Genomic DNA, 15,659 nt, shown 5'->3' with positions numbered 1-15,659 from the left:
AAATTCAATCAGTGTCTAAAAACATTCTTATATTAAGCAAGAATCTACATATTATACAAAATATTTTTATACTCGTACGAACGTTTATGTTTGAAAGGTGAAATATGGTAAAATAGTCTTCATTCTCGATAAAAACAGTTGCAATATCATGAGCGCTTTTCATGCAACTCCAAAATTTTTGCTGTCACTAAAAATGATTGAGATAGATAATATTCAAAGCAAGTATATTTGTATTGTAGAAACTATTAAAACCAACACTTTCAGAGCTGTTACGGATATTCGTCAGACAGGAGTTTTTCAAACAGATTTGGTATTATCCTCTAAAATTTCCATTTTCGAATTCACCCCCCCCCATACATACGATTGAAATTTTTTCTTAAATTCTCCACACTTTCTTTCCACTCCTGAAATCACTTTCTGAGAGCTCCAACATCAGCATCGGATTTATCCCTTCAAAATAATCTTCTTGTATTTTAGAACGATTTTAAAATAAAATACTGTAATTCTATATATCTTAGTTTAGCAAAGGGTTTGTCATTTCAAAATAAATTGCCACAAAACTCCTTAAAATATTTGTATTGGTCTTAAATAAATGTTGTAATAATCAAGGAGCAGTTTTAATGCTTTACGAGGATTTGGCACATAATTTTTAAGATTTGTCGATATTTGTTAATTTGATAAAAAAGTTAATCAAATATCATCTATAATATTTTATGATTTTAAATATTTTATTGCACATTGTATATTGCGATACTCTTTACTGCATAGAGCTACAATTTCTCAAATGTAAAATATCATGATATTTAAATATAAAATTTATTTCATTAAAGAAAATTAAAATTAAACAAAATCAAAATAAAAAATTGGCAAAAAAGTATTAATTTTACTATTTATATAATTATACATATACAGTTATGTTATGTGAGAAATTTTTTTAGACTACGCGAAAATTAAAAATAGATTGATAATTGATTTGGAATTTCATTTCGTTTAATTTGCATCTTATTTATCTTTTTTCATAAAATAATTAAGTAAATTTTATAACTATAGAAAAATATTTCTGTTAAACAGGGACATTTCGAGGTAAACCCTGAGACATAAACAAATTTGAATGATCTGAAGAAATATTCTATTTGACATATTTGTGACATATTCGGTCAACCTGAACTGTCTTACAAAAAGCATCATAATATTTATTTTAAGATTTCTTTTGAGATTATGAACTGCATAGTTTCTTGACATCTATAAAACAGTTGGAACTAAATAATTGAACCAACTTTTCAAAAAGAACGAGGGTGTTCTTTAAACAGTTTAAAATGGAAGTAGCTATACCCCACCATTTTATTGATATTTTTGTGTTTAAAAGGTTTTACAGACTAATATGCTGTTTAATTAACTCTCCGATTATTATGAATCCTATAAAGATAGGAAAAGCGTGTGCAAATTACCACTAAAATCTATTGAGCTTTACAAACCGGTGGGTCATTTTCATGGGTTTCCCGAAAGTAAAGATCTAGCATAATCTTTGAAAATTTTAATAGTCGCAATCGAATTTGAAGGAGAATGGACCGCACTTTGCCGACAGCTGATCTAGCGCTAATATCACTTCGCATATACGAAAACTGAAACTTTAATGGGTATTTAGATATTAGGACAAATCAATTTCATATTTTATTATTGTTTCTTGTAATTTTTGAGTTAAAATAAAAAAATTTAAATTAGAAAGAAATGAATTTGGGCTTCCGTATATTTTTTCCATTTGTTTTAAAAATTATTTTGATTAAACTAAATTAAAAAATTATAAAATCTTAATAATTGTTTCAAATTTTTTTATTGTTTTCTATTTTAATAACTCGGAAATTCAAAAATGCTAATTTGATATTGAATTTTCGGTGTTCTTACTAGTAAATAAAATTTTAGAGATTTTTTTTTTAGAAACCCTAAAAGGAAACTTATAATGGCCAACTTAATAAAAATTTTAATAGTTCTTTAAATTAGATATTCGGTGGGTGATGTCTATATAACTTTATAATTATTATAAAATTACATATATTTTTACTTTTGTTTAAGAATTTAAGCTTTGACATTATATCAGCTAGAGGAGGAATAAATAGAGGTTTTTTAAATTAAGCGTTGTAAAATAAAAAGAATGTTTTTATTCATTTCATCTTATATCTATGGTCTTGTAGAATGGAAACTTTTAAGAAATGTTCTTATAGTTATAAACTCATATCTGCTTATTCCCATAAAATCTTAATGCTCCAAGTTACAATCCTTGTAAGTGCGTTTTATGTTTATTTTAACCATTAACAGAATTAATTGTAAACTGTGCTCCATTAACTGTTCTGTAAGAGAAGTCAATTAGTATTGATATTTTTCACGTCATCGTTTTTACAATTACCTACAGGTCTATAATGTTACATTTTTTTAATATATGTATGTAGATACAAAATTTCAAATTTGAATCTAAACGAATCGTGAGAATATACTCTAAACCACTAAATTATCATATCTCAACCATTTAGAGTAATTCGTCTTAAAACTTATACAACTTTTACATAATAATTTTTTTTCATTGAATTTAAAATGTTTACCAAATCGATTAAAAGTAAAAATCTGCCTGTAACTACATTCGTTCATTATTTAATTGGAAAAATTTCTATTATAATTTTTTTTGCTATTTTGCAGGTTTATTTCTGACCGGAACTCTTGCTGATGAACAAACATGGGGCTACCCCGACATGGAAAAGGAGGAAGGTATGATAAGTTAATTAATTTATTATTGACAAAAGCTACTTCATCGTTGATAAAAGCAATCAAACACAGCTTGATGTTATCAATATCCTAAATCAAACTTTAACTTTCGTTAAATTAAATAATTTAAGTTTAATACACAGCACGCTCATTGCATATCATGCAAATTACTTTAAAAAAAATTTGCCAGAACAATTTGATCTAAAGAATCTGATGTGATCCATAAATAATAGATCAAATTTTGTAGAAACTTCGGGGTTTTTTTGTAATTATATTAAGTGTTGCAAAATTTTTTCATTATTTTCTTAAAAAACAATCGAATTCATAAAATATTGCGGCCTTGTACTTCAATATTTTTTAAATGTGAACCACCTGTATTTTCCGTTTTTCGGCAAGAATTCTCTTTACCAATTGATAAATCAGTATAATTAATTTTCTTGACGCTCTAAGATTTGCGCCCAAATGAAACGAAAAATTTAATAACGCTCTCAATAAAAATATTCTTATAATCTCAAAATTTTCTATTTTTATCAAGAGTAAATTTTCATTATCAAATAAAACATTCACAAATTTCATATTTCATTACTTAATAATCAATTGGATTAATTTGTTAAAAGATAACAGATGCCCCTCATATTAATTTTTATAGTCGAAAAAAAAAATTAAATGAATAAACAAGCAGTTCATTCAATTGAAATACCCTTGACCACTCTTTGGAGAGCTATCATAATATTTTTTTTTTCTATCTTTGCGGGGATTAAATTTTTAGTTTATATTTCGGTACTTGTGCTGATGTATTATGTAATTTTATTTTGATTTTCATAAAAATAAAAATGTAGACATCATTTTTTACTTTCATCTATATTCAAAGAATTCAAATTGTATTAAAAATGTACGTAGAATAAAAATAGAAAAATTATATGAAATAAATATGATAATAGGGTTAAACATCATAATGGGGTTACTTTAAAATTTAGAACATAAATTTCAATTCATTTATTTTAAATTAATATTAGATCATTTTGCACTAATCACTATAACAATTTCAAAGCTGTTTGGACTATTATTGTAATAGTGAATAAATTTTCCCGGAAAAATGTCTGTACAAATAATATTTTTTCGATTGTTAACAATTAAAAATGGTTCAACCTATTGGACACAATAGTTGAATTTAGAACAAAGTTTTAGCTAAGATTGAGTTGACAAAATAATATTAAAATTTTATTTATTATATGACTTGTATGACCTTATTTACAATATTCATAAAAAGTGATGTTTAACTTAAGTGAAATATAACAGAGATTTTCGTAGACACCATATTACAAAATGAAGACTACCAGTCGTAATATATACTGCAAAAACAATATTATGGATGTGCAATATATGCACATATTTTTAACTGTTATATAAAATTAAAATACACTTTTTAGTTGATAACAACTCATAACAATTTCACTATATTATTGCTGATAATTTAGAAATATTAACTAGATTAGCAACATTTATTTATAAACATATAACACAGAGCAAGTTTATAAATGTCAAATTTTTGAATATGAAATGAATATTTTATTACATATAATTTTCAAATTCTTCTGTAAGACATTTTATTTGAAACCGTAGTACAAAAAGTGTGAAAAATTTAATTTTAATGATTGTTCATAGCATCGTGAATTTTTTAAATTATATTCAAATTAAAAGTTTTGGCATTAAATATTTTTCCCCAATAATTTATATTAGGTGCATATGATTTGAATCTTACAAGTTTCATATATAGTTTCTTGAATTACATTAAAAGTTGGCAAAAATTCAATGAACTCATAACTTGTTATTAACGAGTTGTTTCTTGAATATTTTTCTGGTAATTTTAATGGTAAACAGATTCTTTATAATATATTTTTACTCTATTATAATAAATTTGTAAAAATAATTTTAAACCCATCAAATTTTTCATTCATTCAAATTATTTTTGCAGTACTACTTTGTAACGATGCTACTTCTTATTTAGTTTCTGATTGGTACTAGCAGATAATAATATTATTTTGTCCCTATATAAAAATAAATCTCCTTCATGATTTTTGTAGTTATAGGGCGGCATTAACTCAGTTCAGTGACTGTCGCCGATTATTCGCATATATTATAATTACGAAGAGAAAACATTATTTACGTACATAATACATACATAATGTACATGTAGCACAAATATCGCTAAATAACCAAATTTCATAATACTTACATATATTAAGCTATTTTTGTATAACAAATTTTTTTTTTGCAACTTAATTTATTTGTCTTTAAATATTTTAATTTAGTATAACAAACATATTTAAGAATCTATATACGTGAATAGAATCCGGATTGTTATTATGTTTATTTGAAATAGATTTTAAATAAAATATGTATTTGTAAAACAAAAGAAAAGTCAGCTGTATATAAAAATAAAATAATTAAATGTTAATACCCTAGAAAAGTGTTATGACCTTTTAATTATAATTTTGAAAATTGGCGTCAAGTAGAGAATTTCTAACATCTTCTATACATAATATAAACATTTCAATTGTATTATTCGTTCTTATTTTAAGTCAATATATTGTGGTCTACAAATGAAATGATTTTGGTATTTATTATACAATTTAAGTCTATGGTATGTGCATGCCAATACTTAACATTTAATTTTCAATCTAATTAATGTATAAGAAAAAAAAGTTCAATTACCGAAAAAAATATGCTCTTCTTTCTTTCTCGAAATCTTACGTATTCTTAATTAATAATAAACAAGCTAAAACTTTTGAGTCGACCTTAGTTAAATATATTGAAAATAACTGTTAGGGAATACTTATTATAGCGCACCAATTTCAACGAAATTTACATGATTGTGCGTTGACGAAGTTTTGGAATTGTCAGTAAAAACATGATCATAATTTTTGGAAATTAATATTCTTCAAAATATTTTCATATACATTCTATAATTTTATTTTAATTACTTTATTTTCAAAATTCAATTTATGCAACCTTTGATTCTTGCAGTTAGTAAAATTTGTAGCCGAAAAATAATAAAGTACAATTTATTTATTGTCTTTTTATACCCTGCACCTAGAAAAGGGTTTATTTATTAAATTTGGTGTGGAGTTTGTAAGCATTTAAAGAGATCGTCTGTGGCATAGGTAGATATTTTGGCTCTGCGTAAAATATTGCGTTTATTTAGACAAGCTCCTCCCTTCGATCGCATCACTCGGGTAACGGCTGTACAATTAAAAGATATTATTTTTAATATTTCAAAAACTAACAAAAATATTTTCTGAATGTGTGGCTAATACATACATTTTACATACATATATATTCTGAAATAATTTCAATTAAATGAACTGGTTTTTTTGAAAGTGGTACAAGTCCATTTCTTTATATATTCAGATATTTATGGGCTTGCGTTTGAATCAATTTAAAAATATTGGCCATAATAACATAATTTGTTTATTTTATGTCTACATAGAACTCTGTTGAAATTGTGATTGTAAATACTGGAGAGAAGGTGTCTATAACTCACTAAAATTACCATTAACTTAGTCTTTTTAAAAAGTGGACTTATACCACTTTCAAAAAAACCAGTTAATGGCTGCACTAGTTCGGTTAACTGCTGAACAATCCTGAAAGTTAAAATTAAATATTTGAAAAAATAATATAGTTGGCTGCATGAAATTCGGTGGTCAATTATAACTCAGACATATCCGTGAGGTTTTTTGAAATGATTTGACAGGCTCGATTCAACAGCCATATGATTATAAAAGATAATTTTAAATATTTTGAAGAACAAAGTTTTTATAGTCAGACATAAACTGTCAAGGTGCAGGGTATATTTCATTCCGTTTACCTATACTGAAATATTTATACTTGTTGCTGAAAAAAGACTGAAAAAAAAATTTTAATGATTCACTTTGAGTTAATGAACTGAGAGATTTAAGAAATAATTAAAAGTAATAATTAGTAGTTTTTAGCACTTTTCCAAAAATTTTTTGAAAAAAAGTGCTTATTAGTTTCACTCTGTCCGTCCGTCCGTCCGTCCGTCCGTCCGTCCGTCCGTCCGTCCGTCCGTCCGTCCGTCTGTCCGTCCGTCCGTCCGTCCGTCCGTCCGTCTGTCCGTGTGTCTGTTTACAAAACTTCTACATTCTTAAAGATAGAAAGCTGAAATTTAATAGGTACATAGATCTTTACTAGAAACTTATTTTCGTAGAACAAAATTTTTACCTATCTTCCCCCCTCTAGAAGTTATACCCCCCCAAAGCACTAAAAATGGCCTATTTTAACTATTTGCTGCAATGAAACCATAAGCATTTTTGAAATTTTGCAAACGCAGAAGGGCAGTGACTTGCTTCCCCTACCGCGGTATACTATAGTTAAACTTTAGGAAAACAAAATGGCCGTTCAAATTTACCGTTATCTAAAGTCCTTTTTTTCCAAATTTTTCATGTCGTTTTTCTTCTAGACCCCAGCCTGTAGAAGCTTGAAATTTTAGGAGCTTTTAGACATTAACAAGTAGTTCATTTCGTTAGAAGAAAATTTTTTTCCATCTCCACCCCCTCTCAAGTTATGGCCTCTTGAAATTTGTGAAATATGCATTTTTGACACCTTATATTTCTGAAACCGCAAGTTTTTTCAAATTTAATTCAACGCAAAAAGTTAACAGTAAATTCCATGAAATTAAAAAATATAATTATTTTTCTTAACTCGCACAATTAACCCTTAAAATCGAGCATTATGTTAACCCCTGTTTATATTAAATTTTGCTTTATTTCAAAGACTGCATAAATCATTCATCCTAAATATATGCAACCCTAGAAATAGTTTAGTATATGAATGAAAATAATTTTAATAGTGTGGTGGATATACATAGACTGTTTTTAAAAGCAGTATTTTCACTTGTTTAAGGGAAAAGTGCTACAATACAAACCATTGGTTTGACCCAACTTTATTTCTACTTCAATCGTATTTTTTCTTTAGTAAAATATTTTATTATCTTCAAAATCAATCAAAACCTTTGAAAGAATTTAGATACATAGGTAGGTTATTGTATATACTATGTTAATGCCCGTACTAATGCCAACTAATTAATTATAAAGTAGGTAATTACTATTATAATATCGTTGTGTATAATAATTTTAATTTTATATAATTATAATTTTTCAAATATTTTTCATTGAAATGACAACAATTTAAATTTTGTGTTGCAACGTTGATAAGGAATGCTAAATTTGTACCCTGACCAACAATTTTAGTATCAGATGAACGTTAATAGTTTGGTGTACGGCTTTTCTCAAAAGACATTATTTAAAAAATTTCTGTAAAACTAATTTACGAATCTGAAATTTTGATAAATGGTTGATTAGAAAGAATTATTAGTAAAATTACGGTAGAAAAATATAACGAAAACGTAAAAAAATTTGTCCTTGACCACAAAATACAACTTTTATATTTATGATATTTTTTTTCCAAATTATTAAATTTATAATAAATCTTTTCTGTCATATTTGATTAAAATTTTGACTTCTTTTCCAATAAAAATATTATAGCTAAATTATTATTTCGTTTAATAATGTTCCGTAAACAAACACGATTTCAATATTATTTAAATTTGATAAGATTTTTGTTTTGATAAAAATTTATGGAAACGGTAATAATTGATTATTAAATACAATGAATACGAAGATTAATTAACTTTCACACATTTAAGGTACTTCATAAATCATTAGCAAAAACAAATTTTTATAAAATTAGAATTCGGTGAATTTTACATACAAGAAAATTCATTTTTCTGTTTGCAAAAACAATTTAGATTTTTAGCACTTTTAGAAAAAATTTTTGAAAAAAAGTGCTTATTAGTTTCACTCTGTCCGTCCGTCCGTCCATCCGTCCGTCTGTCTGTCCGTGTGTCTGTTTACAAAACTTCTACACCTTTGAAGATAAAAAGCTGAAATTTTGTACGTACATAGACCTTTACTAGAAACTTATTTCCGTAGAACAAAATTTTTACCTATCTCCCCCCCTTTAGAAGTTATAGCCCCCCAAAACCCTAAAAATGGCCTCTTTTAACTATTTGTTCCAATGAAACCATAAGCATTTTTGAAATTTTGCAAACGCAGAAAGACAGTGGCTTGCTTCCTCTAGCACAGTATACTATAGCTAAACTTTAGAAAAACAAAATAGCCGTTCAAATTTACCGTTATCTAAAGTCTTTTTTTTCCAAATTTTTGATTTCGTTTTTCTTCTAGACCCCAGCCTGTAGAAGCTTAAAATTTTAGGATCTTTTAGACATTAACAAATAGTTTATTTTGTTAGAAGAAAATTTTTTTCCATCTCCACCCCCTCTCAAGTTATTCCCTCTTGAAATTTGTAAAATTTGAATTTTTGATACCTTATATTTCCGAAACCGCAAGCTTTTTCAAATTTCTATAAACGCAAAAAGTTAACGGTAGTTTCCATGACATTAAAAAATATAATTATTTTTCTTAACTCACACAAATAACCCTTAAAATCGAGCGTTATGTTAACCCCTCTTTATATTAATTTTTGCTTTATTTCAAAGACTGCATGTATGCATCATCCTAAATATATGCAATCCTAGAAATAGTTTTGTATATGAATGAAAATAATTTTAATAGTGTTATAGGTATCCATAGTCGTAGACTGCATTTAAAAGCAGAATTTTCACTTGTTGAAGGGAAAAGTGCTACAATACAAACCATTGGTTTGACCCAACTTTATTAATTTTGCCCTGTGAATCTAAAAACCGGCCTTGTACTCAAATCTAATAGATTCTAATTATTGCTTCAAAAATTTTTGTCCTGACTTCTAGAGCAATATAGCTCTTTCGCATTACTCATAGAAGCTGAAGGATGTGTTACAGAATAAAGTTTAATTAGCTTAAGTCAAAAGTCGTGAAAGTAGTATATTGATAGGATACTGCAGTTATCCTATCAATATACTACTTTCATTACATTAAAATTATTGTCAATATTGTCAATATCGTAAATAGTTATGTCATAAGTGTGCAGTTTCAATGCGAATACCGGTAGAAAATAAATTCTACAAACTCGTTGATTGTATTTTTATAGATTAAAAATATCACAACTAGCTGGTTTAGTCTTAAGTCAATTTGATCTAGGCTAAATTAAATTTAAAAAGTAAAATTTTTGTTTTTTCAAAATCAAATCATCCAATCTTCGACACTGAAAATTTCACAGCCTGATCGTGTATTTCGCTTTTTTATTCAATTTTAATTCATTTTCAAATCAGAATCTTCAGTATTTTCTAATGGATGTTTCACTTTTCCAATAAAATTTTTTTCATTTGGATTTTATCGACTGAACGCCTCACTTTCAAAAACAAAGTGAATAAATTCTGTATGTATTTTAGAAAAAAATGAGAATAATCCTTCCCACTCGTAAATTACATTATACAAGTATATGATAGTTACTCACTTTCTTCTTACTGTCATAGTAAAATAGCGAGATAAATGAATAGGGCCTTACTTTCAAAATAACACATATCTATCAGATGTTGTCAAAATGAATAGATCTGAAGCGTTGAATCTTTTAATGAAATCAAGTTTTTGGTTTTTTTTATAGATTCTTGGCCTCCAAATTTTCATTTTAATTTGATTATTAGACTGAAGTATTAAGGCAAGTTTTACAGTAAAAACAGTGCCTTTAATGTTAATTAAGTTTTCTACTAAACTAAATGTCAATTTTTTATAAATGAAATTTAAAATCACTGTAGAACAATATCTAAATATAAGAGAGTCTTTTGAACTTTAAGAAAACTTTTCTATAAAAGTTTAAATATTAAAGCGCTTAAAAATACGACCATGATAATTTGTTGACGTTTTTTTTATTTAATAAAAAAAAAAATAAATTAGTTTGCACAAATTTAAACGTGTGTAAAACTAGTTAATCAAAATAAAAAACAAAGCTGCGATATCATTGAACTCGAAATTAAAATTTTTTGCTATTTTTATTTGCGAAAATTTTTCGCTAAAAATTTATGTAGAAAAAAATGGTTTATTTTTTTTTCGGAAACTAAGCGATTTTTTTTTACTTCTGATTTTTTTTTTTAATAACGTTTAAAATCTAATAAATCTGACTAATTGATGAATTAAAATTATGTTATACTATAGCGAAGCGTGCGAAAATGCATTTTGACATTTAAATGAGGCTAACATTTTTTTGGTTTTCGGAAATATTAAAAATTACCAGGTTAAAAAAAATTGTATTATGATTTACCGGTCTAGTTTTTTATATTTGTCTTTTTTTATCTTCTATAAAATCGAAAAGAATTTTTTTTAACTAGTATAAACTTATACTAAGTTACAATAAGTTTAAGTTTTTATAAGTGTATAAAATTTCAGATATCTATATTAAATTGTGTAGAAATTTTTTAAACCGACATATGGACAGACGGACATACTGAAACTTATAATTACTTTTTTTGGAAAGGTGCTAAAAGGGAAAATTTTGTTATGTTTCTCTTAGAAAATGTAAGTTTTCAAACAAGTTGTCACACTGCGCTCACTCTTGCTATTTATGACAATCTGTACACTCTAAGTTCTAGAAAATCATTGCGAATGAAGTTACATTTGAACAATGTTACCAAATTATCCTGATTAATATTGTGTAAATCAGTCGTCGATTCCCGTAGTTGAAACGTCTTCAATCAGTTATAGTTATAAGGTTCGTTTTCACTTTAGCTTACCATATTGTTAATCATTTTCTTCTTGAAATTGGATGTATTAAAACTGTACCAACACTTTTTGTTTATGGCTAAAATTTGAAAGTCGAAATTGGTTTTCACATCGTAACTAAAATCCTTTATCTCCAAAGTTGACAACAAATTCTATTTTAGAAATACGACTATTGAATTAGAAATCTTATAGGAAACAAGCATGAATTTTTATGAATTTTACTTAAACTCCATTTTTTTCTTTAGTACCTTATTAAAATAATGTGCCTCAGGTGTTTGTAAAGAATTTCGGATAGTCATTGGCTTTTATCTTTTTCGCCATTTTTATGAATTTTTTTCTCGTATTCTTTTGTTTCTTTCTTACTTTTATGCTAATTGATATGTTATGTTATTTTAAAGCTTTTTTTTGGAAAGTGCAACTCAAGCGTTATACTTAAGTTTTGTTACCTTTTTTGTTACGTTTTTTTTCGTATAATACATATGGGAATTGTAGGAAGCATTTAAGCATTCGAAGAGAGTTTTGTTTTACGTTTTTTTATTGTTATTTTTTTTTTTTTTTGAATAATTGCTCTTCTTTGAAGTGTTAAAAATTTAAAACGCTATTATATTTGTCTATTGTAATTTATACCTTTTTAGTGAATGTACCGCAAATGTACATATATGTACCATATTATAAAATGTTAATTGTGTTAAAATTAACGGGCTAATAATTTTCAAAATAGTCACATACAAAATAATTTGCAAACATGTTCAATTTGTTAAAAGTTATGGAGTTTTCATAAATTGACTTTCTGTTATAATTGATTAATTTGTGTGCCTTTGTATGATAAAAATATGATTGGTTAAGTTTTATTTATTTGAAAACCAAAAAAGAAACTATATTTTGAAAACGCATTGAAGATATAATTTTTGTGATATACCTGTACAATAAGTACCTATAGATACTTATGAATTTATATTTCGTTAAATTCTATGATTAAAATTCAATTGAAATTGAATAAGATAGAAAATGTAAGCCTTGCAAAATATTGGTTCACAGTAATAAGAGTAAAAATAAACATACCCTTTTAAATTAAAAAATTATTTGGAATTTGAAAATCTCAAAATTAATTAATATGGGAAAACTTTCCAGGATATATGTGCAAAAAATGCTCTTAAACCAAATAATGTTGAAAGTGTGTTCATTATATTGTTGCTTTTAATTTATAACTTTGTTAAAAAATCTAAAATTAATAATCATATTTCATTTGTTTACTATTTACAGAATTCCCAGATTGGGGTGGATTATGTGATAAAGGTAAACTACAGAGTCCTATCGCACTGTCTAGGGATACTTCTATAAGAGGGGATTTTCCACATTTTGACTTTGATAATTATGAAGAGGAATTAAAGGACGCGGAAATTGTCAATAATGGTCATACAGGTATTTTTACTATACGATAGACAAGCATTTGTAACATATTCATTTTAACTTTTCTATAAATTAGTAAAATATTATTTTATTGAAATTTCTAGTTAAAATTCATAAATTTTCAAATGATCACAAAGTTAGTAAAGGTTGCCTTGAAAAGGATACTTATGAATTAGTTCAAATGCATTTCCATTGGAACTCCGAACATAAAATTGAAGGAGAAAGGTAAATATAAATTATTTTTATTCTAAAAATTTAAGTAGGATTTTAAAAAATTTTTTTCTTTTTTTTTTTTGAATATTTAATTTAATGCTTACAAATATATATATTTATTTTACAAAAAAAAAATATATGAATATTATCGCAATACATCATTTTATTCGAGTGAAAAAATCTTTGTCCGTTTTGCTATAAATCTAAAAATTAAAAAAATTAAATAATCAGTAGAGAAAAATTGCTATAAATTGCTCATAAATTATACTAGAAAAATAATTTTATTTTCACAAGTACAATATTTTTTGCCATAATATAATAATACTATAACATTACAAGCATTGATATGTGCAAATGTTAGGCGGGTCTTTTTGGAAATGTACATAGATAATAAATATTGTAATTTCTATGATAAATTTAAAAATTTACTCGTTATAAATTAAGGTGAAATTAACATATTTGATTGTAATGTGACTTTTATAAGTGTGAATTATTCGTAAGTGTGTCGTTCTTTTGTTGTTTTAGTGTACCTTCCAATTATTTAAATTGATATTTTTAAAACCAAAAATATATTGTTTAATTTAAGAAATTAAATTCAAGAGTCGATTAAATTACACGGGAATCGTAAATGACTTTAGTTTATCCAAATAACAAAATTAGAATGAAAAAAAAATAACAAGTAAAGATTTGTTTTTATTTAGTCAATTTTTTGACATTGTTTTAACATTCACTTCTAGCTAATTTTAATATTAAATTTAAATTTTTTTATTTATAAGATGTTTTCCCAATTTTATACGTTAATATGACAATCTTGAAAAGCGCCATACATTTATGATATAATATATTATAATATGTACATCATATAAGCGAAGTTAACCTTACTATGGGTCACATTAATTTAATCCGCTAGAGAATTACTTTATTATTTAATAATATTATATCAAAACTTTTAATTTCGAATTTGTTTAAAAAAAGCCTTTATGAATTGTTAAATATTTCTGAAAGCATTAAGTAAAGCTAAAAGTCTACACAAACTTCTAGTAGAAAATCAAATGCTACCCCTAATTGTAAATTTAAAAAACTTTCATTGTCATAAGTATAATGACTAGCTACATATTTGGCTTTTTATGCTGAACACAATTATTTTTATAAAAATTGTATTGTAAAATAATTTACACATATCAAAACAAAATAACCTATACAATACACTCTGTTCCTCCGTCCTTCGGCCCGTTTTTTTTTTTAAAAAACTTTTAAAAAACTATTAGAAAACTATTTTTCTGGCTTTTTCTATTGAGGAATACAAGGGGGAATACAGGAAAATACTTAAATTTAAAAAAAACAAAATGGTCGTTAAAATTTACCGTTATTTTAAATTCGTTTTTTTCATATTTTTGATATTGTTTTCTAACCTAGACTGCAGGTTGTAGGAGTTTGAAATTTTAGCAGGTTTTAGACACTAATAAATAGTTTATTTTGTTAGAAAACTTTTTTCCAGCTTCATCCCCTCTGAAATTATCGCGTTTGGAAATTTGTGAATTCCAATTTTTGGCAACTTGTATTTACGAAACTGTAACCTTCCTGAATTTGTATGAATGCAGAAAGATAACGGTAAATGCCATTCCATTAATAATATAATTACTTTTCTTAACTCACACAATTAACACTAAATGCGCTTCTTTCAATTTTTTTTTCGTTTTATTTCAAAGTGTATGTAAACTTGCTCATCCTAAATGTATTCAATCATTGAAATATATTCGTATACGAATGAAAGTAGTTTTAATAATGTAGTATCATAGTTAGATTGTTTTTAAAAGGTATTTTCGCTCGTTGAAGGTAAAAGTGCTGCATTACAATCCATTGGTTTGGCCCAACTTTTTTATATGAACAATTGGATTTGAGTTCTTATACTAATTATAGCCTTTATGCACACACACTTAGTGTTTTTTCCCAACTGTATCCATACTAAACCTAATAAAAATTCAAAAATCTTAATTACTTTGAATTAATTATCGCCTTTGTATTCTTAAAGTTGAAAATATGCTCTATTACACATAATGAATTCCCTGCGGCTAATAAAATGAAAATTAATCAAAGGTTAATTGTATAAATTTTTATTATTGAAATTTATTATAATTTAATTACGACTCTTTCTCATTCATTTGCAAATTGAATAAAAAGTGCATAAAGCTTCCCTTTAAAATATGATTATGATTAATATTTTTTAATTAATTAAAAGTTGATTCCGTGTTAACAACACTAAAGTTTTCATACAATGTATTGATAACTTCTATATAATTAACGGAAAGTCAAAATTTTCCTTAGATTATTAAAAAACTTAATTTTTTTATTACCTTTTATTCGTGTTTAAAATACAATATTGTGTTTGAATGAAAATTATTTCCATTTTTCGAAACTAATATTATATAATATTAAGTCATGTTATAATTTGATGTAATATTATATGGTACAGTGTTGCCGCATATGACTTTTGTATAATATCACATATTGTTGTAGCGGTTGTATCCAAAAGAAAATATAACATAATTCA

The 15,659-nt window shown here is 25.7% G+C and overlaps 1 protein-coding gene across 1 annotated transcript in view; it reads left to right on the top strand.

The window, feature by feature from the left end:
• LOC129609893 (carbonic anhydrase 1-like) overlaps positions 1 to 15,659 on the top strand; it is a 43,093-nt gene that overhangs the window by 17,895 nt on the left and 9,539 nt on the right. The window contains exons 3-5 of the mRNA XM_055522122.1: positions 2,689 to 2,757; positions 12,749 to 12,907; positions 13,000 to 13,120. Of these exons, the coding sequence (XP_055378097.1) occupies positions 2,689 to 2,757; positions 12,749 to 12,907; positions 13,000 to 13,120 (349 nt within the window). The remainder of the gene's footprint in view (positions 1 to 2,688; positions 2,758 to 12,748; positions 12,908 to 12,999; positions 13,121 to 15,659) is intronic.

Source organism: Condylostylus longicornis, unplaced genomic scaffold (assembly GCF_029603195.1).
Source record: "Condylostylus longicornis isolate FDR11 unplaced genomic scaffold, ASM2960319v2 ptg000004l, whole genome shotgun sequence".
In the NCBI taxonomy this organism is placed as follows: domain Eukaryota; kingdom Metazoa; phylum Arthropoda; class Insecta; order Diptera; family Dolichopodidae; genus Condylostylus; species Condylostylus longicornis.
This window is presented reverse-complemented; position numbering and strand designations above follow the sequence as displayed.